The sequence below is a fragment of the Eschrichtius robustus genome, chromosome 20, assembly GCF_028021215.1.
Source record: "Eschrichtius robustus isolate mEscRob2 chromosome 20, mEscRob2.pri, whole genome shotgun sequence".
In the NCBI taxonomy this organism is placed as follows: Eukaryota; Metazoa; Chordata; class Mammalia; order Artiodactyla; family Eschrichtiidae; genus Eschrichtius; species Eschrichtius robustus.
The window spans coordinates 14,652,201-14,675,065 of record NC_090843.1 but is presented as its reverse complement, the minus strand read 5'-3'; the positions used below and the strand labels follow the sequence as shown (position 1 = coordinate 14,675,065).

Sequence of the window (22,865 nt, the reverse complement as noted above, 5' to 3'; positions counted from 1 at the left end):
TGACCAAAGGTCAACATATGGTCATCTGTATGTTAAATATTAGCGAGGCTTATTTACGTTCTTATAAAAAGAGTAAAAATATATACAAAAAGAAACTTTAATATTTTCTTCTTGGATCGTGCCTTCAGCAATCCATTTTGGAGACCACTGAAAGGAGAAACAGAATGAATCAGAGAGTTCACAAGAGCCGCTGGGGCATCAACACGACAACATGCTCATGTCCTGGGGCCATCTTGCTTACAATCTCCTTGTCTTTGGGGGGATGGCAAACTAAAGGCTAATTATTGCACAATAAGAAAATCTTCGATGGATTTTGTATCCTCTTTATATGTTACATATAAAATTTAGAAGTGAAAAGGTATATAGCATTGGTATTTTTTCATGATTAATACCTTACTTTTCAAAAAAAACATGATTTGAGAAATCTCAGACCCACAATGCTCACAGCCTCTCTCTTCACACCTGGAACAAAACCAGAAAGGATGGTCCTCCAATAGCTAGCTGGAATCCAGGGTGCATTTTCTCAAGGAAATGATGCTACAAACTGTAGTTACCTATAGGTGGACCAGAATTACGGTTCAGCCATGCCATGAGTTAATAGGTTAAGAGGAAAACTGGCAAAATGTTGATAATTGTTGAAGCTGGGTATTGGATACATGGGGATTCATTATACTTTTCTCTCTACTTTTGTGTATACTTGAAATCTCCTACAATAAAACATTAAAAAATAAAAGATGAAAAAAATCATGCTGGGGCCGCCTGACATCCTTACCATTGTTCCTGTGTAATTCAGGAAGCATTTTCCCCACAGTTGCTTCTCCAACCAACTCAAAACACGGGGTACCTGCTTGCAAGTGAGAGTGTCTGCCCTGAAACACCTCACCCGACAAACTCCCCTAAGCAACAAGGGGCACTGGGAAATAGCCATGATTATAAATGCCAAACATAGAAACTTAAGTGACCCATTAGAGGGGCAGGATATTTTCAGTTAAGCACAACGTGGAAAGAAATATTTTTTTTTATTTCTTGTACTCATTGTATTAAGGATTATAAAAGACCAAAACAGAGCAACCTTTTTTGGCTGTATGCAGTGAGTCTCTCTTGGCTGTAGGTAATGAGGTTGTTTTTGCCTTAAAGTTTGCTCACTCTAATTGCTGAAAAGAAAGAATTGCATGAAATTGAGATTAAATTTACAAGTTAGAATTTCTTCTCAAAATTGATAATGTTCTCCCTAAAAAGTATTCTTTTATATGTCAAAACCACAGCCTGTATTTAGGGAATGCAATTATTATAAAAACCTATCCCTCTTATTAAATATCTAAATATGACATGACCTAAGGAAAAAAGGTTCTCCAAAATTAATTTGTTAGTTTTGCAATGGTGTAAATGTAATATTAGTCAACCTTCTAGGCCATATCTTTCAAAAAGAGACACATCATCACTTCTGAAACCAACACCCTACTGCTGTGTTCTGCAGGTGGTTTATAAGTCTGAGATAAAGAATTTACTCATGAATATAATTCACAATTACATGTCATACACTCAGACATAAACCCAAGAACCTTTTGAAATCTTCAGGAAGCTTCTCATTATAGACATGTGGAAACTTAGTGTGCAAGAATGGCACTGAATTAAATACAATCGTGCCTCAGCATCCAAGGGGGCCTGGTTCCAAGACCCCCGCAGATACCAAAATCCACGGATGCTCAAGTCCCTCATATAAAATAGTGTAGTATTTGCATATAACCTATGCACACCCCTCCCCCATATACTTTATTATTTTTTAAATATTTATTTATTTATTTATTTATTTATTTTGGCTGCGCCGGGCCTTAGTTGTGGCACGCGGGATCTTCGTTGCAGCATGCGGGCTCTTAGTTGCAGCATGCACGCGGGATCTAGTTCCCCAACCAGGGAGCAAACCCGGGCCCCCTGCATTGAGAGCATGCAGTCTACCCACTGGACCAGCGAAGTGCCCCCACCCCATATACTTTAAATCATCTCTAGATTACTTATAACACCTAAGACAGTGTAAATGCTATGTAAATGGTTGTAAATACAATGTAAACGCTATGCAAATAGTTGCCAGCATGCAGCAAATTCAAGTTTTGCTTTTTGAAACTTTCTGGAATTTTTTTCCAAATATTTTTGATCGGCAGTTGGTTGAGTACGGGGACGGGGAACCTGAGGATGTGCAGACTGACTGTATACTCCTGGTCATGTGACAAGTACATTCTTGGAAAAGAAAGAGCATCCAACTTGCTTAAGAACACTCAGCAAGGCAAACATCCCAAGTGCAATATGCTGACTCTAAATGCCTCATTCTCCCATTCTTTCCCAGGGCCCCTAGTTCAGGGTATCTAGCTAGTCACCCAAAGTAAAACCCCCGGAAGGTTACCACCTAGGGGTGTTGCTCACAATGCCGCCCTTGGACTCAGTGGCACACACAAGGCCCTGCCAGGAGCTCACTTACCCAGACCCCCACGCTGTAAGTCCCATTAGCTTCTCCTAACATTTTGGTCTTCCCCCGGCTTTCATGCGTTCACATGTCACTTTATTATGAATGCAGGTGGCAACATCTTTCTCCTAATTGCTGCTTCGTATTAGCTATGAATTCCCATCATTAAGAACAAGCAGGCTTTGGAGAAGGTTCTGAGAGTTATTCCGTGGACTTTGGGACAGCTCTTTGGCCTCACAGAGGCTTCGACAGCTTCTCTTCCAGACAGTAGAGCTGCTGATTGGTGGGGTTAGGGGGGAGGTGGTAGGGTACCATGAGGCCTAACCAACCCCACAGCAGTCTTTGAGAAGAGTTCCTACTTGGCTGCAAAGTAGTCTTTTTGGCTCACCAGCCCACACACTCATCACTGCTGCAGTGTCATTTGTAAACACAAATGTCTGCAGTATGGATGGAATAATAAAATCACCTGGATAAAGTACAGAAAAGCTTTACTTTTCTCCCCCCTTTCCTTGTCACGTGAAGGCACATCAAAAAAAAAAAAACAACAACTGCAACGCTCCTTGAATTGTTTATGAAGCCAATAAAGGAACCAGACTCTCAGTCCAGGCTGCAAGGACTGCCTGGGCCCATCGATGAGAACTTCTATGGTTCAGAGGTTTAAAACCACATGCTCTCCTAAAACAGTCCCGAGCACCAAGCTCCCCGCCTGACTGGTTCATGGGCTTCCAGATGTAGTCTACCTAGGGTAGGAAGTGTGCAGGATCAAGGGGCTAGGCCTCTGTACTACAGAGTTTTATCACAGAGTGAGGTTTTATAGCCTCCTGTATCAGTGAATGTTTAAAATTTTTTTCCATACCTGCCCTCAAGAATTGCATCATATCCTTTATAAAAAACCAACTAAACCGCATCAGATGCACAGAAAATAACTCAAACCAGCTGACGAATCCCCAGAATCAAGCCATATTCAAAAAGTGACTCTTTCAACTCCCCCCAGAAACAGGTTCACAGAACCGTTTTATAAAGAAACCAAGGCCCGGGACATCCCTGGTGGTGCAGTGGTTAAGAATCCGCCTGCCAATGCAGGAGACATGGGTTCGAGCCCTGGTCCGGGAAGATCCCACATGCCGTGGAGAAACTAAGGCCGTGTGCCACAACTACTGAACCTGCACTCTAGAGCCCGTGAGCCACAACTACTGAGCCCGCATGCCACAACTACTGAAGCCCATGCGCCTAGACCCCATGCTCCACAACAAGGGAAGCCACTGCAATGAGAAGCCTGAGTACCATAATGAAGAGCAGCCCCCCGCTCGCCGCGACTAGAGAAAAGCCCACGTGCAGCAACGAAGACCCAAATGCAGCCAAAAATAAATAAATTTATTAAAAAAAGAAACAAAAAAAAATACATTTATCCCAGGCATCAGAAACACCTTCCTTAAAAAAAAAAAAAAAAAAAGAAAGGAAAAAGAGTCAGTCCTGCGTGGCTCCCCTACTCACTAGCTACGTGACCTTGGGCAGGTAACTTACCCTCTCTGTGCCATCATGTCCTCATGAGCACACAACTTAACTGAAAAGGGTTGTGATGAGGATTAAAATTTGAGATAATATACCCAACACTCAGCCCTCTGTCGGTGCTCAGCATCGTAGTGCTGCCTTTACTGTTTCAATGATCAGATCAAAACAACCACACTGTGCTATAACTTTGGCATCCTCTGTGTAGGTAGTAAGTTCCTGACTAATCAGTAGACTACTTAGTAAATTGGACTCAGCATTAAAGATTGACTGGATTAAAAGTAAAATCTTCCCAAGACAATTAAGAGCTCAAACCAGTTTAAACTGAATACTGCAGTCAGTCATTGGGCACTGGAGTTAACGTAAGTACCATTTTTCTTTGCTAAAGTTAGCACTAACTTCCTTAGAGGGCATGTAATTCAGATAGTCACAGCACCACCCTATCAAAAAAGCTTAGCAACCATGCATAATGAGTCACTTTTGCTCCACTTCTTATATTAATGCTAAGCTTAAGTGTGTCATAGCCTCAAGATTCAGCACCAGCTTCTCTTAAAAAAGAAACAGTCTCATAACATATTGCCATGTGAAAGGGAAAAAAAAAAAGACTGAACTGCAAAACACAGGCATACCTCATTTTATTGTGTTTCACTTTACTAAGCTTCACTGATGTTGTATTTCTTGCAAATTGAAGGTTTGTGGCAACCCGGCATTGTCAGGTGACGGTTAACATTTTTTAGCAATAACTTTTTAAAAAAATTTATTTTACTGAAGTATAGTTTACTTACAATATTGTGTAGCAATGAAGTATTTTTAAATTAAGATATATACATTGTTTTTTTAGACAGAATGCTATTGCACACTTAACAGAGGACAGTATAGTGTAAACATAATTTTTATATGCACTGGGAAACCAAAAATTCGTGTGACTCCCTTACTGCAATATTTTGCTTTATTGTGGTGCTCTGGAACCAAACCTACAATATCTCTGAGATACGCCTGTATATGATCCCATTAAATCAAAACAAAAAGAGTGCATGAGTGTGAATGTGTGTGATATATGTACTCATACATGCAGAAATGTAGGAAAAAACAAGGATATATACCAAATATATATGTACATATATGTATATATTATATATTAACTATAATTCCTTCCCACTAGTGTGATAAAGAATATCTATTTCCTTTGGGTTTTCTGTGGTTTTTTAAACATTGATTGTGCATTTTTTTTAAATAAGGAAAAAAAGTTATGAAATTAAAAAACAAAACAAGACAAACAGTATTTTGGACCCTGAGAGTTCTTCCCCTTGTTTTGTTGTGGGGTTTTTGTTTTCGTTTTTGTGTTGTAATAAATAGAGATCATGGTGCCATTTTTTGAGCACTCATTTAAACAGAGAGGAGGACAAACCTATTAACAGAGAAACCAAACAAGCTTTGAATTATAAAAAAATTATCAAAAAAACAGAAAATAACAAGTGTTGGCACGGATGTGGAGAAACTGGAATCCTTGTGCACTATTGGTGGGAATGTAAAATGGTACAGCCACTGTGGAAAACAGTATGGCAGTTCCTCAAAATATCAAAACTAGAATTACCATATGATCCAGCAATTTCACTTCTGGGTACATACCCCAAAGAATTGAAAGCAGGGTCTTGAAGACCTGTTTATACACCCATGTTCATAGCAGCATTACTCACAATAGCAAAAATGTGGAAACAACCCAGTGTCCACCAACAGATGAATGGATAAGCAAAATGTAGTAAGTATAGACATACAATGGAATATTATTCAGCCTTAAAAAGGAACAAAATTCTGCAATATGCTACAACAGGTAAGAACCTTGTGGACATTATTCCAAGTGAAACAAGCCAGTCAAAAAAAGACAAATACTGTGTGATTCCACTAATATGACATACTTAGAGTATTCAAAATAAAAAAAAACAGAAAGTAAAACGGTGGTTACCAGGAGCTAAGCAGAGCAGAAAATAGGGAGTTATTGTTTAATGGGTTTAGAGTTTCAGTTTTACAAGCTGGATGGTAGTGATGGTTGTACAACAATGTGAATGAATATTAAATATAATACCGCTGAACCGTACACTTAAAAAAGGTTAAGATGGTAAATTCTGTTATGGGTATTTTACCAAAATTTAAAAATATATATACAAAGAAGTGTGTATGTGCCTATGACTTATGACCTATACAAGCTACAGCTGTACTTCTATATTGTGTATACTGTGAAACATACAACAAACAATAACTTTTTAAATATGCAGAAATAAACACAAATGGAAGTTCTAGTAGTTTCTTTCTGCACCCTAGTGGTTTGCCTTGGGTGCCCCTCAGGAGGCCCAAATCCTGAGATCTGACATGCATGGGAAGGTGATGCCTCCTTCTCGAGCCCAGACCCCACTGTGCACAGAGCAAAGAGTACTGCCAGCAGTGGCCCACCCCTGATGTTAGTCTGCCTTCTCTTCCTCCGTCCCTTCTCTTGCATTCCAGGAGTATTTAACCCTGCTCTGAGGCCTCAAGAATATTTAATCCTAACAGACTCAGCTATAACGAATCCTCAGCAAGTAGCAAATCCCTGGCAAATTTAGAGAGAGACCGGAATGGAAACTGGATGGAAATGCTACTCTCCAGAGCCACGGAGAGCCTTGAAAAACCACATGGTGAACTGGCAAAACTTGAACTAGAATGAGGTTCACCAAACAAGTCTCTTGGGTGCCTGGAGAATGAACAGATCCCAAAGTCTTAAAAACACTGCTTGGGCAAAAACCTGTGACAATGAACTAAAAGAATAAAGTCAGATCTAAAATGAGGCTGGATGCCAGCCAGCTACTGCGGAGAGGCTTACCTTCAGTATCTCAGGTTCTTTGATATCCAGAGACCTTGGGTTCCAGTGTTGTAGATTTTTATGTAATCTGTGATATTTATGAGCACTTGGTGGTGTAAAAAACCAAATCATGCAAACTGCAGTCATGAATCCAAGGCCAATGCCCAGAAAGAGTCCACTCACGTAATGGGGGAGGGGGAGGATGAGGTACGCATAGACACACACGACAAAGAAGCCCAGCGTCTTCACGGGCAATTCGGGGTGCTGCATGGCCGAGTCCGCCTCGTCACTGTCCAGAGCCGTGCCGTCGTCTGCCAGCACCTCTGGCTTGAGAGGGACTTCTGGGAGCTTCTCAACTTTACTCTCTCCCTCCATTTCCAAATCAAAGTCCTCAGTGTACAGCTCGCAAAACTCTTCATCCTCTTTGCTCACCAAGGCAGACAGAGAGCATCTCTCAAGAACCAGAGAGCCGGTCTTCAGGCCTACCTCCTTCAGACTGCTCCCCTGAGAACCCTTCGGTTCTGCCTCCCTCGCAGGGTCCTCGGAGGACTGTGGGGGGTCCCTCCCGGGGACGCCAGGGTCGCTCCCCAAGCCCTCCCCCTCGGAGTCACACTCCTCCTCCTTGATGCTGTAGTTGTTATTGCTTTCCAAGTGACCGTTCAGGCTGGACAGATTGGAGAGCTCTGAAGCACTTGAAGATAAGGCTTTGGGCCTATGGCTGCCACTTTCTTCCCCTATAATTTTACTAAAAAGCTGAAAAGGGTCATATATGACTTCAGAAAGGCGTCGCTTAGTGTCTTCGATTTTCGCCTCCATTTCGGGCACTTTAAAAAAGGAGCGTGTATCGGAAGGCGACGTCAGAGGGGAAGAGGGTGCAGTTTTGGAATCTCCACCTGTGTTTCGTGGCTGCGTGAACTGCTTGAACAGGTGTAAATTCAGCTTGGAGTCAGGTGGCTTGTGCGACACGTTATCTGACTCCTGCCTGGAGGTGTCGGTGGACAGAGACTTGACTAACGTCTTCATCAAGTGCCGGTGCCGTGGGGCGTGGGGGGATTCTTTTGGCTCCACCTCGGTCGACAGGGACTTCACGAGGCTCATGAAGGGCTTTGCGCTGGAAAGGGTGGAGGACGAGGCACTGGATGGGAGGATGGGAGACCTGGAAGGTGAGGACAGCGGGGAGGAAGAACTGGTTTTCTGCTCAGAAAGGGACGACACGCTGGGAGAGCTAGCTAAGGGCCCCGACGAAGACGAGCCCGGGGACAGAGCCAATGGCACCGTACTTAATACTTGTGCTGCGGGAGGAGGGGACTCCAGCAGCTTTGCAGTGTTCTCGGAGACGGGCAAGATGGCCGGGGACACGGACAGTCCGTCTGCCAGGATGAGCTGGGCGCCAGGGCCAGCGGGGTCATGGCCACCCTGGGGTCCAAGATAGAGGTCTTCCTTGGCTTCGAGCCCCGTTACAATGCTTTGGTCGTCCAGCCCCTCCTCCAGGTACTCCCTGAACTCCTCCTCCTCTTCCTCCTCCTCCTCCCCGGATGCCGAGAAGTGGATGGCAATAGTGTCTCGGGACACGGACCTCTGCACGTGCACTCTGGGGGCTGACGGTTTTGGCATGTCAATGGTTTTTCCGGCATGGCGACCATTCAGACTTGTCATCGCCGGCTTCACAAGGGCTCAGGCTCTGTGAAAACAGCGAGAAAACCAGAAGTCAGAAAGCGGTTTCTCCACGGGAGACGCTGTCGTGCGTGGACAGGAATGCAGATGAAGCTCACTTCTAAATGGTGATTATGCTTTTACTTGGCAGATGGCCACTGTTTTTACTTGAGCAGGTTTAATGGCTTACTTTTCATCAGATAAATTCCAGTTAGGCATTCTCTTTTATGAGCAAACTACAAACTAGTGTTATAAACGCCATACAATCTGTTTTCCTTCACAACATCTAACTCATCGTTTCCTCCCTCTTAACTGGCTCATTTCTATCAGTAATTCTATATTGCAAGGCCTGAAAGACCTGCACAACAGTTGCTACCAGTATTACTTCAGAAGCCCAACAGGATAAAATGCAGCATCCTGGCGATTTTGAGGATCTTGGAATAAAAATTTCACCAGTGGTTTTCCAGCTATAAAAAGCTAATCCTGGAGGGTTACTGCTTTCATTGCAATTTTCACAGCAATCCTAACAATTCTTTTGTGTCTCCCACCAACGCTCATATATCTTGCCACTGCATATAAGGAGCAAAGTATCCAAGGGTGGTAAGGGAAATCTGTGAACTAACTGCTGTGATCTGTCGGCTTCTTTATTCCCCAAGTGGTAGGTACCCTCAGGCCAGAGTATTTAGGCAGCCATGAAGACATGGCCATTTTCTGAGGCTTCAAGATAAAGCAAACTTGTATTTTAAACTGAATCCAAGAAACAAAGGGCAGGAAAATGAAGTCTCAATGCTGCAACCCACCACCAACTGAGAACTCTGCTAAGAGCTAGGGCGAGAGACATGGAGGCTATGCTTTCTGCCCTTCAAGAGCTTAGTTGCTGGAGAGAAAACAGACACCTGAAAAGCTGGGCAGAAAAACAAAAGAAGCCAAGCGCACCCTGTGACACCCAGTGCATTACATCTCCCCCTATTCACTTACGGCCCATTTATTGGGAACAAGGCATCATGACAGGTCCTACAAGAGGGAAATGAACACAATCTGGAAAGAAACCCCGTCAAAGGAGCTAAAACGCACTTGAGGACTGACCTTCAGGCGTTCTGAGGAGGGTGAGAGCAGCGTGGACGGTAGGACACCCGCTCGCTCTTTTAAACTGAGGGGTAGGTTGTGGCTAAATGGGTGTGATTAGAAAGAAGGGACAAAGGCATGAAGATGAGCACAGGCATGGTGTGTCCTGACACATGGGTCTATTCTCCATGTCCAGGATGGAGGGTGGGTGTTGGGGAGCCGGGGGAGACCACCAGTATGAGAGAGGCATCATGCGAGAGAGGAAAGAGCAGCCTTGGGACCAGGAAAGAGGGCTTCTGATACTTGCTCCTTTTCCAGCTGATTCTGTGGGACCTTGAACAAGCCAAGACCTCTATGGGTCTCAGAATCTTCATCTGTTAAATGAGGCACCAAGAGTCCTTTCCAAATCTAAAACCCTACGTTTATGTTTACAGGTGATAGTACACAACCCAATCTGATATACTCACACAAGTAATCTGCCATAGACAATCAACATGATGTTGCTTGCTTGTTTCTTTTTTTTTCTTTTTAAAAATACTTATTTGTTTATTTATTTATTTCGCTGTGCCGGGTCTTAGTTGCGGCACGCAGGATCTTCGTAGCAGCATGCGGGATCTTTAGTTGAAGCATGTGGGACCTAGTTCCCTGACCAGGGCTCGAACCCAGGCCCCCTGCACTGGGAGTGAAGAGTCTTAGCCACTGGACCACCAGGGAAGTCCCTTGGTTATTTCTTTAATTTGAAAAACTCCTATAGTTAAGTCTTCCACCAAATACTCATGTTCAAAATGCTAGGAACTGATACTACCAACAAGAGAAAAGGTAAACCTGTGTGTGTGTTGAGGGGATGAGCGGGGGGGGGGGGGGAACCTGGGGCGGGTGGGCAAGAAAAACTATTTCCTAGAAACAGGAAATAACCCAGCGATGACAAGAATTACAGTTCAAGGGCCCAGTCACAACAAGGACACATCTGAAACAACACATTTTCAGTATCAACACTTGAGAGAAATTACTTTCATAAAAATTTTTCAACAGAGTTTTGCCCAAGCTCATTCACGACCCTCAGGCTCTCCTATCCCCATTGGATCCAAGAAAAGGGAATGATCTCTATCAATCAGACAAAGCACTTTAAATCCAGGAGCTGGCGGCAAGCTAGAAAGACACAGCCTCGGGTCCAGCACAATCCTTCCCTGTTATCTCAAAGCCAACAGGTTTGTTGGCTTAGTGAGAAGAAAAACACCAAGCGCAACACACATTTTTCATTTAACTGTCACCTCCTTTTATAAGGGTAATTTTAAAAGAAAATTACAGAGGTAATTTAAAAAGTTTGGTACTTGATAATTCTCAATAGGCTGAAAAATCAGCTTTATTTAAATTGCTTTAATAACATAAAGGATGATCTGAAAGGCTCTGCTGCTCTGAGGCTGCTTCACTGGTAGTAAAAGTGACTGTGGGCACAGGTGCACATACAGAGAGCATGACTGGGGGGCTGAACAGTGTCAGTCGGTCCTCTGAGGAGCAAGGCAAGAGTGGAGAGGCTCTTTTGTAGTTGAGGGTGGGATGGCCTGGGAATCCACAGGCAAAGTCAGGCCCAGTCCAGGGTCACAGGGCCAAACAGCAGTGTGTCCAGGAGCCTGCGGTCTCAGCAGCCAGGGTCCTGGAGAACAGTGAGCTGGCACCTGCCCAGGAAGGGCTATCAGGGGCCGATCTGCCCAAACCTCCAACACATAGTCGGGCCCCCTGACTTGCCGGTTAAAGGGACCTCTGCTGATCTCTGACTAGACTGTCTTAAGGTCTTGTTGGGCTGCACCCTGCAGGCCTACAGCCCTGTGCTCGCCCAGCTTCAAGACAGAAGAAAGACCCTGGAGGCAGCTACGGAGACATCAACGGTTTAACGGATGGGGAAGCTTAAACATCTGAAGCAAGGTTCTGGAGCGACACCCCACCTGGGTGGTGGATGGTGGGCAGGACATGGCAGCAGTCCTCACTTGCAGGGGGAACAGGAGACGGCCAGTTATAGGGGGAACTTACGTCAGGTTTGCTCATTGGTTACCAGGGAAACTAGCAGTGGGGCGTGCCCCTCACCGCCCTTTTCATAAGAACAATCACTAACTGGGGCCTGGGGCAAGCATGCAGGAAGGTCAGTCATGTGAGTAGAGTGTGGGTGAAGCAGGCGCAGGTTGGGCTGGGGATGTACAGAGAGCAAGAGAACAGCCATCTTGAGTGGCCTGACCGCAGAGGTCTGTGTCAGCCAACTGGGCCTGAGCTGGGCCCCATAGAGAGCTAGGTGCCAGGCAGCCAGCCGGAGTAGGCAGTCTGGCTCACCATGGCTAATGTCTTTCACCAGGGCTCAGGCAGTGGCTTCAGAGGTTTAGAGTAACCTCCCCCAAATCCACGCTGACCAAAGTCTAGCTCCACCTCACTAGTTTTGTACTAAAACATGCCACGTGAGGCTAGAGCAGCACTACTACTTTTTAAATATATGAAAATCTTAGGGCCCTGTTTGCTTATCCGCAAATGAGGGGGTTAGACCAGATAAACAAAGACTGCTTCTAGGACCCAAACTGCTGGATAACGGTATGTCCTGGAACTCGGGTCCCTGGTTTGGGTTCTAGACAAACCATCAAGTGGCCACTCCTTCCTCCTCCTGGGGAGTCCTCCAAGCCTCCTCCTCTCCATCCTTCAATGGCTGGCGGCTGGGGCCAGTAAAACCGACGCTCCCACAGTCACAGCACTGCAGGACAGCCAAGGTCAAGAGGAAGAGCACCTGACTGTTGTCCAGGAACTTTACGTGGTTGGTCCAAGGACACAGCACTGAATGAGGAGGGGACGGGGAGACGGTTAGACACGGGCTTTTAACACTCATGTCCTGATGCCTTTGCCACCACAGCAATCTGCCTCCTCAAGCATGTCATGGACACTCATTATGATTGCTTGTCCTGGCCTTGGTACCCGCCCTCCGTGCTCTGGCATGAACAGCTCTACCAGGAACTAAGAGCTCAGTTCTCAACAGCTAGCATGTGATTAGCAGGATTGGGAAATAAGAATTCGTTATCCATCTGTCAAGCTAGCATCATAAAAAAGTAGCCTCCTGTCCTCTACTATCTCAATTCAATTATAACCAGTCTCAAAAAAAAAAAAAGGGACAACCTTATCTCAAGCCCTCAGGAACTGAAATGTCAAAAAAGGTCATTTCTCACCCAACAGGTCTCCTTCTTCCAAAGCCACCAGCACAAGACCGTGGGTTTTAACACTGATTTTGAGTCTTGTGAGGGGAGGGCCTATAGCTCACATTGTCATATAGAATGATTTTCTGCCAGAGATATGTTTAAACAAAAGTCTGATTTGGTCATGAGCAAAGTGGTGCTAAAGATTAACCCCGTCCAGCCCCAGAATGGATGGGGGTGACAGAGGCAACGTTGACAAACTGAAGCCAGAGGTCTGGTGTCTGGGAAAACAGGCTCCATCATCAGGTCCACCACTCTGCTGAAAACAACTAACAATGAAATCCATATTTTTTTAAAAATCTGAAAAGCACTGAAGCTTCAACAACTGAGTAAGGAACCACCAGGCCAAAAGGAAGTAAGAACCCCAGAGGGATGAGCCCTACAGAAGCCGCTCTTGCCCTCAAAACATTGGATGATTCTGGCACATTGGAACCTTCATTTTATTGATCTCCTGAGCAGAAATCAAAGCTCAGGGCTGGCTGAGGGGGAGCCATAACTGGAGACTGTTCCACAATGAGCTGGAATGCCAAAGGGCTACATCTATCTACCTGGTAGTAGATGAACCAGAAGCAAAACAGCCCTCACTTAGTTCTGAGAGCTTCGAGGACATTAAGCTAAGTGAAGTAAGCCAGTCACAAAAAAAAATGAATACTGTATGATTCCACTTATGTGAACTAGCTAAAGTAGTCAAATTCAAATAAACAGAAAGTAGGATGGCAGTTACCAGGGGCTGGGGGTAGTAGGAAATAGGGAGTTGTTTTTTAACGGAGATAGAGTTTTGTATGATGAAAAAGGTCTGTAGATCGGTTGCAGAACAATGTGAATATACTTAACACTACTGAGTTGCACACTTAAAAACAGGATAGTAAATTTTATGTTATGTACACTTTACCTTAATTAAAAATAAAATTTTAAAAAAATTTCACCATTCAAAACTTTAGAATGGGGACTTCCCTGGTGGTGCAGTGGTTGGGAGTCCGCCTGCCAGTGCAGGGGACACGGGTTCGAGGCCTCGTCTGGGAAGATCCCACATGCAGTGGAGCAACTGGGCTCGTGCACCACAACTACTGAGCCTGCACTCTAGAGCCCGTGTGCCACAACTACTGAGCCTGTGCTCTAGAGCCCGTGCGCCATAACTACTGAGCCCACGTGCCACAACTACTGAAGCCCGCATGCCTAGAGCCCGTGCTCCACAACAAAGAGAAGCAACGGCAATGAGAAGCGTGTGCACCACAACGAAGAGTGGCCCCTGCTCAACGCAAATAGAGAAAGCCCACGTGGAGCAACAAAGACCCAACACAGCCAAAATAAATAAATAAATTTATTAAAAAAAAAAAAAAACAACTTTAGAATGAAATAATGTAATATTTTGAATTACTTATCATGCTGACTAAAACAATTCTATTCAAAAAGCTCACACTGTTCTTTAGTGTTTATAGCACCATGTGGTTATGTTCTAAGACAATACTGTAAATGCAAATGTACTCATTTATGCTCCCATACTTTTGGGGGGTGCGGGGAAGCTGTTTAGAGCCAAACGCTCTCCAAACCTTAGCCTTAGTCAGGTATGTTTCAAGGAAGCAGCATATCTCAAACAGTTCTGGAGATGAGTCTTGATGAAAGTCTTCACTATAACTCTCCATTAAAGTTACTATGCCTTATAAAGATGTCATAGCTCTCATTAAGATTGAGAAAGCCTCTAATAAGGAAGAGGAAATCAAAAAATAGCTAGAAACAAATGACAATGAAAACACAACAACCCAAAACCTATGGGATGCAGCAAATGCAGCTCTAAGAGGGAAGTTTATAGCAATTCAATCTCACCTCAAGAAACAAGAAAAATCTCAAATAAACAATCTAACCTTACACCTAAAGCAACCAGAGAAAGAAGAACAAAGAAAACCCAAAGTCAGTAGAAGGGGAAAAAATCATAAAGATCAGAGCAGAAATAAATGAAATAGAAACGAAGAAAACAGTAGCAAAGATCAATAAAATTAAAAGTTGGTTCTTTGAGAAGATAAACAAAATTGATAAACCTTTAGCCAGACTCATCAAGAAAAAAAGGGAGAGGATGCAAATCAATAAAATTAGAAATGAAAAAGGAGGAATCACAACTGACACCACAGAAATACAAAGGATTATAAGAGACTACTACAAATAACAATATGCCAATAAAATGGACAGCCATGAAGAAATGGACAAATTCTTGGAAAGGTACAATTTTCCAAGACTCAACCAGGAAAAATTAGAAAATATAAACAGACCTATCACAAGTAATGAAATTGAAACTGTAATTAAAAATCTTCCAGCAAACAAAAGTCCAAGACCAGATGGCTTCACAGGTGAATTCTATCAAACATTTAGAAAAGAGCTAACACCTATCCTTCTCAAACTCTTCCAAAAAAACTGCAGAGGGAGGAACACTCCCAAATTCGTTCTACGAGGCCACCACCATCACTCTGATACCAAAACCAGACAAAGATATCACAAAAAAAGAAAATTACAGACCAACATCACTGATGAACATAGATGCAAATATCCTCAACAAAATACTAGCAAACAGAATCCAACAACACATTAAAAACATCATACACGATGATCAAGTGGGATTTATCCCAGGAATGCAAGGATTCTTCAATATACACAAATCAATCAACGTGATACACCATATTAACAAATTAAGGAATGAAAACCATATGATCATCTCAGTAGATGCAGAAAAAGCTTTTGACAAAACTCAACACCCATTTATGATAAAAACTCTCCAGTAAATGGGCATAGAGTGAACCTACCTCAACATAATAAAGGCCATATATGACAAACCCACAGCAAACATCATTCTCAATGGTGAAAAACTGAAAGCACTTCCACTAAGATCAGGAACAAGACACGGATGTCCACTCTCACCACTATTGTTCAACATAGTTTTGGAAGTCCTAGCCACGGCAATCAGAGAAGAAAAAGAAATAAAAGGAATACAAATTGGAAAAGAAGAAGTAAAACTGTCACTGTTTGCAGAAAATCCTAAAGATGCCACCAGAAAACTACTAGAACTAATCAATGAATTTGGTAAGGTTGCAGGACACAAAATTAATGCACAGAAATCTCTGGCATTCCTATACACTAACAATGAAAAATCAGAAAGAGAAATTAAGGAAACAATCAGATTTACCATCACAACAAAAAGAATAAAATATCTAGGAATAAACCTACCTAAGGAGGCAAAAGACTTGTACTCGGAAAACTATAAAACACCGATGAAAGAAATCAAAGATGACATAAACAGATGGAGAAATATACCATGTTCTTGGATTGGAAGAATCAATATTGTGAAAATGACTATACTACCCAAAGCAATCTACAGATTCAATGCAATCCCTATCAAACTACCAATGGCGTTCTTCACAGAATTAGAACAAAAAATTTTACAATTTGTATGGAAACACAAAAGACCCCGAATAGCCAAAGAAATCTTGAGAAAGAAAAATGGAGCTGGAGGAATCAGGTTCCCCAACTTCAAACTATACTACAAAGCTACAGTAATCAAGACAGTATGGTACTGGCACAAAAACAGAAATATAGATCAATGGTACAGGATAGAAAGCCCAGAGATAAACCCACGCACATATGGTCACCTCATTTATGACAAAGGAGGCAAGGATATACAATGGAGAAAGCCTCTTCAATAAGTTGCCTGCTGGGAAAACTGGACAGCTATGTGTAAAAGAATGAAATTAGAACACTGCCTAACACCATACATAAAAATAAACTCCAAATGGATTAAAGACCTAAATGTAAGACTGGACACTATAAAACTCTTAGAGGAAAACATAGGAAAAACACTCTTTGACATAAACCACAGCAAGATCTTTTTTGACCCACCTCCTAGAGTAATGAAAATAAAAACAAACAACTGGGACCTAATTAAACTTAAAAGCTTTTGCAAAGCAAAGGAAACCATAAAGACGAAAAGACAACCCTCAGAATGGGAGAAAATATTTGTAAACAAAGCAACAGACAAAGGATTAATCTCCAAAATATACGAACAGCTCATGGAGCTCAACATCAAAAAAACAAACAACCCAATTAAAAAATAGGCAGAAGACCTAAACAGACATTTCACCAACGAAGACATACAGATGGCCAAGAGGCACATGAAAAGATGCTCAACATCACTAACTATTAGAGAAATGCAAATCAAAACTACAGTGAGGTATCACCTCACACCAGTCAGAATGGCCATCATCAATAATAATAAATGCAGGCTTCCCTGGTGGCGCAGTGGTTGAGAATCTGCCTGCTAGTGCAGGGGACATGGGTTTGAGCCCTGGTCTGGGAAGATCCCACATGCCACAGAGCAACTGGGCCCGTGAGCCACAACTACTGAGCCTGCGCATCTGGAGCCCGTGCTCCGCAACAAGAGAGGCCATGATCGTGAGAGGCCCGCGCACCGCGATGAAGAGTGGCCCCCACTTGCCGCAGCTAGAGGAAGCCCTTGCACAGAAACGAAGACCCAACACAGCCAAAAAATATATATAAATAAATAAATAATAATTAAAGGTGCTAATAATTTTAAAATAATAATAATAATAATAATAAATGCTGGAGAGGGTGTGGAGAAAAGGGAACCCTCTTGCACTGTTGGTGGGAATATAAACTGATACAGCCACTATGGAGAACAGTATGGAGGTTCCTTAAAAAACTAAAAATAGAGCTACCATACAACCCAGCAATCCCACTACTGGGCATATATCCTGAGAAAACCATAATTCAAAAAGAGTCATGTACCACAATGTTCATTGCAGCACTATTTACAACAGCCAGGACATGGACTAAGTATCCATCGACAGATGAATGGATAAAGAAGATGTGGCACATATATACAATGGAATATTACTCAGCCATAAAAAGAAATGAAACTGAGTTATTTGTAGTGAGGTGGATGGACCTAGGGTCTGTCATACAGAGTGAAGTAAGTCAGAAAGAGAAAAACAAATATTGTATATTAACGCATATATGTGTAATCTAGAAAAATGGTACAGAAGAACCTATTTGCAGTGCAGGAATAGAGACACAGACATAGAGAACGGACATGTGGACACAGGAGGGGAAGGTGGGACGAACTGGGAGACTAGGTTTGAGATAAATACACTACCATGTGTAAAACAGATAGCTAGTGGGAACCTGCTCTGTAGCACAGGGAGCTCAGCTCGGTGCTCTGTGATGACCTAGATGGGTGGGATGGGGGGGGGGGGGGTCCAAGAGGGAGGGGATATATGTATACATATAGCTGATTCACTTCATTGTACAGCAGAAACTAACACAACATTAAAGCAATGCAATTATACTGCATTAAAGTAAAGCAATTATACTCCAATTAAAAAAAATTTTTTTAAGTAAGAAAATAAATAAACAAAACTCAATCACAGAATATTCCAATGGAAAGGGAAGCTCAGATATCGCCTAGTCCTAAGTGAATAAATCAAATAATTTGAAAGTGGAAAAAAAAAAAAGAGAGAGAGAAAGCCTCTAATAAGGGTTTCTCTCCCCAGCATTGATGCAGGATTCTATTCTATCCAGTCTAAAAATAAGGAACAAATCAATGGCTCCCATCTAATCTGAACTCATAAAAAACAAAAGGCCTCAACAGGAAGCCAGTAGCCAACTTCCCTCCCTATCATGAACTCCACGAACCTATCAACCTCAGTGGAGTCAGGGTTAGAATACCAAACATCCATGAAATTTATTTTATTTCTAGTCACTCAAAAAGGTTATCATCATTAATTAGTCCATGAAAAACCAATCAACAATAAATCAGACTGTACAGTGAAAAATGAAGAGCTATCCATACTCGTGCTTCTCTTCATAATCGAATGAATATTTTGCCTTTGTAAAATTTGGCCCGTTAGATATTTGCTGTCTCTGAACAAGCTTGCACTTGGACATATGATGTATGGGCACCATCTGCTAGCATGGGCTGTGTCGGTCAATAGTCTTAATTCAAAAACATCTCTTGGCAGCGGAAAAGAGTCAAGCTGCATTGTATTGCAGAGGATGTCTTAACATCTCTTATCTGTGCAGTTTTTAACAGCATTTGGTTTTACGAAAAGTAGAGAAGAGCCTCAAGGCTCATTTTTTTCCACTTTGATGCTGCAGAGGAAACGGTGAATCTGGTCGAAAACAACCATAGTAGGAAGTTCTGATTTAGCCTAAAAATCTCAAGTGCGTCTTAATAGCCATCCCTTGATTCATCTAAAGTCAATGAAGCATATGAGAATTGCCAGCAGCCATTCTAATCTGTTAATACTCCACCTCACAAACAAAAATCAATATTGACATTGTAGATAATGAGCTAGTGCTAGGCTTAGTTTCATTTAAAAAGAGAAAAGAAAAAGAAAAGAAAGTACTCTACTACCAGCACAGACAAGCCTCCCAAGGCACTTAGACCTTGACTGGTAGAAACTCGGAACTCCTTTCCCATTAGTTATTAGGTTCCCAGACCCCCAACTCAAAGTCTCTTCCAGCCCAGCAAAACAACACAAGGTCTATACTACTAGTACACAACAGCTTCACCCTCTGCAGCCACTGCATGGACTTTTACCTGCCATGAGGAAGGCCCACCTGGGAAGAGGGCCACAACCCTGAAGGAAAAAGGTGTTCAAAAGCATCAACATGATTAGAATTTTGCTTTATAGATTGCTATAATAATAGATGGTTCCAGTAATGAATCCAAATACAGTTCACAGTAACTCATTCAAAACCAGGTCATACCTTCAGCACAACCACACGAGGCCTATGGAGGTTTATAAAAGATAACGCTGGGCTTCCCTGGTGGCGCAGTGGTTGAGAGTCTGCCTGCCAATGCAGGGGACACGGGTTCGAGCCCTGGTCTGGGAGGATCCCACATGCCGCGGAGCAACTGGGCCCGTGAGCCACAATTACTGAGCCTGCGCGTCTGGAGCCTGTGCTCCGCAACAGGAGAGGCCGCGATAGTGAGAGGCACGCGCACCGCAATGAAGAGTGGCCCCCACTTGCCACAACTAGACAAAGCCCTCGCACGGAAACGAAGACCCAACACAGTCAAAAATAAATAAATAAATAAATTTAAAAAGATAACGCTGATGCCATTCACGGGGGTGGGGGGGCCAGGGTGGGGGGTCTCAAGGAGACAACAGATGGATGTCGTATGATGACATCTATATGAAAGTTCAAAACAAAACAAAACAACCCTAAAGTAATGAAAACTCAGGATAGGTATGCCCAAATCAGATGGTGCTAATAGAGTAAAGAAGTCTGGGAAATTGTTTTTTTAAGCAGAAAAGTCATGTATGTGACTTGGGAGGAAGAAACGTGAACAAAATAATATGGCGGACATGAAATACCAGTGCGAGGAAAGGCACCGAGATGGGAACAAGTCAATCAAGACAGAACAAGAGTCGTTAAAGATTAGGTTAGCTACAGCTGAAGGGCTGTACTGGGGGGGCACGGGAGGAAGATTAATATTGGAGTTTAGAGGCAGGGAATCAATTGTTCAAAGACTCTGAAGGCTAAGTGTCTGGATTTATATTTAAATCTTAGGAAACAGAACCACTGTAGGTTCTTGAGAAGTTTGAAACCTGGGTGTAAACAGTTTTGTTCAGGTGAGTGAGTACCTGGAACCTGGGAGACTGTCGTGCTGAAAATCCGGAAGGAGGATGAGCAGAGGGTAGTGGCTGGGGTCACAAAATAGCACATTTCAAAAGCTCGTGGGGTCAAAGGTTAACAAGGGGTGAATCTGAGAAAGAGTAAATGGTGTTCCTTATTCAGTTTTCATTTTTGCAACCATTGATTGATTGATTGATTGATTGATTGATTGATTGCCATGCTGCTGGGCTTGCGGGATTTTACTTCCCTAACCAGGCACAGAACTGAAGCCCTTGCTAGTGAAAGCGTGGAGTCCTAACCACTGGACTCCCAGGGAATTCCCACAACCATTTTAAAGTTTGAGATTATTTCCAAATTAAAAACAACATCAACAACAAAGCAGTTTCCTAACCACTGTTTGGCTTTGGGTCTGTTGTCATATATTGCCCTCTCCCACCTCCCACTGGCCCTTCCAGTCAGAGCTGTCAAACTCAGTTACAGGAGGAAGCCACAGTTTTACTACTCCTTGAATTTTTTAAACTTTAGTTTGAAATAATTATAGACTCTCAGGAAGTTGCATAAGAGAGGTCCTGTGTACATTTCACCAATCACTCCTTAAATTTTAAAGTCAAACTGCCTTTTTTTTTTTTTTTCATGTTTTTTTGGCCATGCCGTGAGGCATTCAGGATGTTAGCTCCCCGACTAGGGATCGAACCCAAGCCCCCTGCAGTGGAAGTGCGGAGTCTTAACCACTGGACTGCCAGGAAAGTCCCTTAAAGTCAAACTTTAAAGTCAAATTCCAAATGGTTAGGAAGTCAAGTTTTAAACACAGACCACCAATTCATCCCTGTAAGAAAAACATATTCCAATAGGCAGAGTGAAACTTCCACTTATAAGGGCTTTCTAATAGTCTTGCTTAAGGTCTTCAATGGTCAACTTTAGGAAGACATCTTCCATAGATACTTCCCAAGTACATGAACAGGCAATTCACCCAAAAGTTCAAATGGCCAATAACAAACGAAAGAGCTCAACTGACTAAATACAACAAAGAATTAGGAAACAAATCAATGAGACAATATTGGTCATCAAATTCCATCTTTAAAATATAACATGTGATGCTGTCAAGGGCATATGGAGACAAACCCTCTATTGCAGACAAACCCTCTATTATGTTGGCACATAATTAGCAAAAACTTTTCTGAAACCCATTCTGCAGTAACTATTAAGCACCTCAATAATGTTCATACCTATACACACACCAGGCAAAAAGGGCTGGGGGGCATTAATGCTAGTTTTCTCCATATAACAGGCTTATCAGTCATTTTTATTTTCTACTTTTTAGGTATTTCCAAATTCTACTAATTAGGTATTTCCAAATACTTCTGTAATCTGGGGGAAATAATTACATGTAAATGTATGTCAATTTAAAAAATAAAATAATTATCTTCAGAATATCAAATTGTACCCACACCTTACCCATGAGAAAACTAAGACGCAGAAAGATTCGTTTTTATAAAATGAGTCACACTGTATGTATGTATGTAATCTGTTTTTACACTCAAGATAACACAGTGAAGTAATCCAGCATCTGAGTATCAGCAAGGCCTTTGGCTTCAGTTCTACCAACTTGGTAGAAGTCTGACCCTCAGGCAAATTATTTACCCTAACCAAGCCTCCCTTTCTCCATCTGTCAAATGGGAATGGCAAAAGACGGTTCAGAAGATTAAATAAAACAATTTAGGTAAAGCACTGAGCATGGTCCCTGGTACAGAGCAAGCATTTCCTAAATGTTAACTGTACTTTTAAGTATTTCCTCAAGCCAGTAAAGATTCTTTCACACATGACTTTAAATAGCTTTATAAAATGAATATTCTATAATGTAACCATTTCAACACAGGATACTAGGAATTTTTTGCTATTACAAACAATGCTGCAATATATTATGATGCTATACATAACTTTTGACTGCCTCTCTGATTATTTCCTTAGTAATTATTTTTAGAAGTGGAATTACAGGGTTGAATAAGCATATATAAATTTTCACTTCAATTAAAAAAACACACACAATTTCAAGCTCATTGTAAAAAACTTCAAAAACAGATGTATGGAGAGGAAAAGTGAAAATTTCTCCTGCTCTGCCCAAAATCAACTGTTTAGGATGCATCCTCTGTCCTTCTGTATGCATTTATAAATCCACACAAACACGCAAAACTGTTTTTGTTTTTAGTCTTAAATGTAATCATACTATGCATATTGCTTTGCTGTTTGTTTTTCACTTATTATTTCCTGGACCCCTTCCTATGTCAATACATACAAATCTACAGGCATACACACTTTTCCTACCTAGTACAGATATACCGTCACCCACTTAATCATTCTTTTATTGATAGAAATTTGAGTTTTTTCCAGTTTTCACACTAGAAAAACTGCTGCCTTGAAAAGCTTTCTATATAGATCTTGTGTACAGAGCAAGTCTTTCATAAAGTGCCCACCTTGAACC

General features: G+C 42.3%; 1 protein-coding gene across 1 annotated transcript in view; it reads right to left on the bottom strand.

Moving 5' to 3' along the window:
* The window catches only part of TEX2 (testis expressed 2), a 106,538-nt gene that overhangs the window by 51,305 nt on the left and 32,368 nt on the right, over positions 1 to 22,865 (bottom strand). The window contains exon 2 of the mRNA XM_068530171.1: positions 6,822 to 8,481. Within this exon, the coding sequence (XP_068386272.1) occupies positions 6,822 to 8,456 (1,635 nt within the window). The 5' untranslated portion in view covers positions 8,457 to 8,481. The remainder of the gene's footprint in view (positions 1 to 6,821; positions 8,482 to 22,865) is intronic.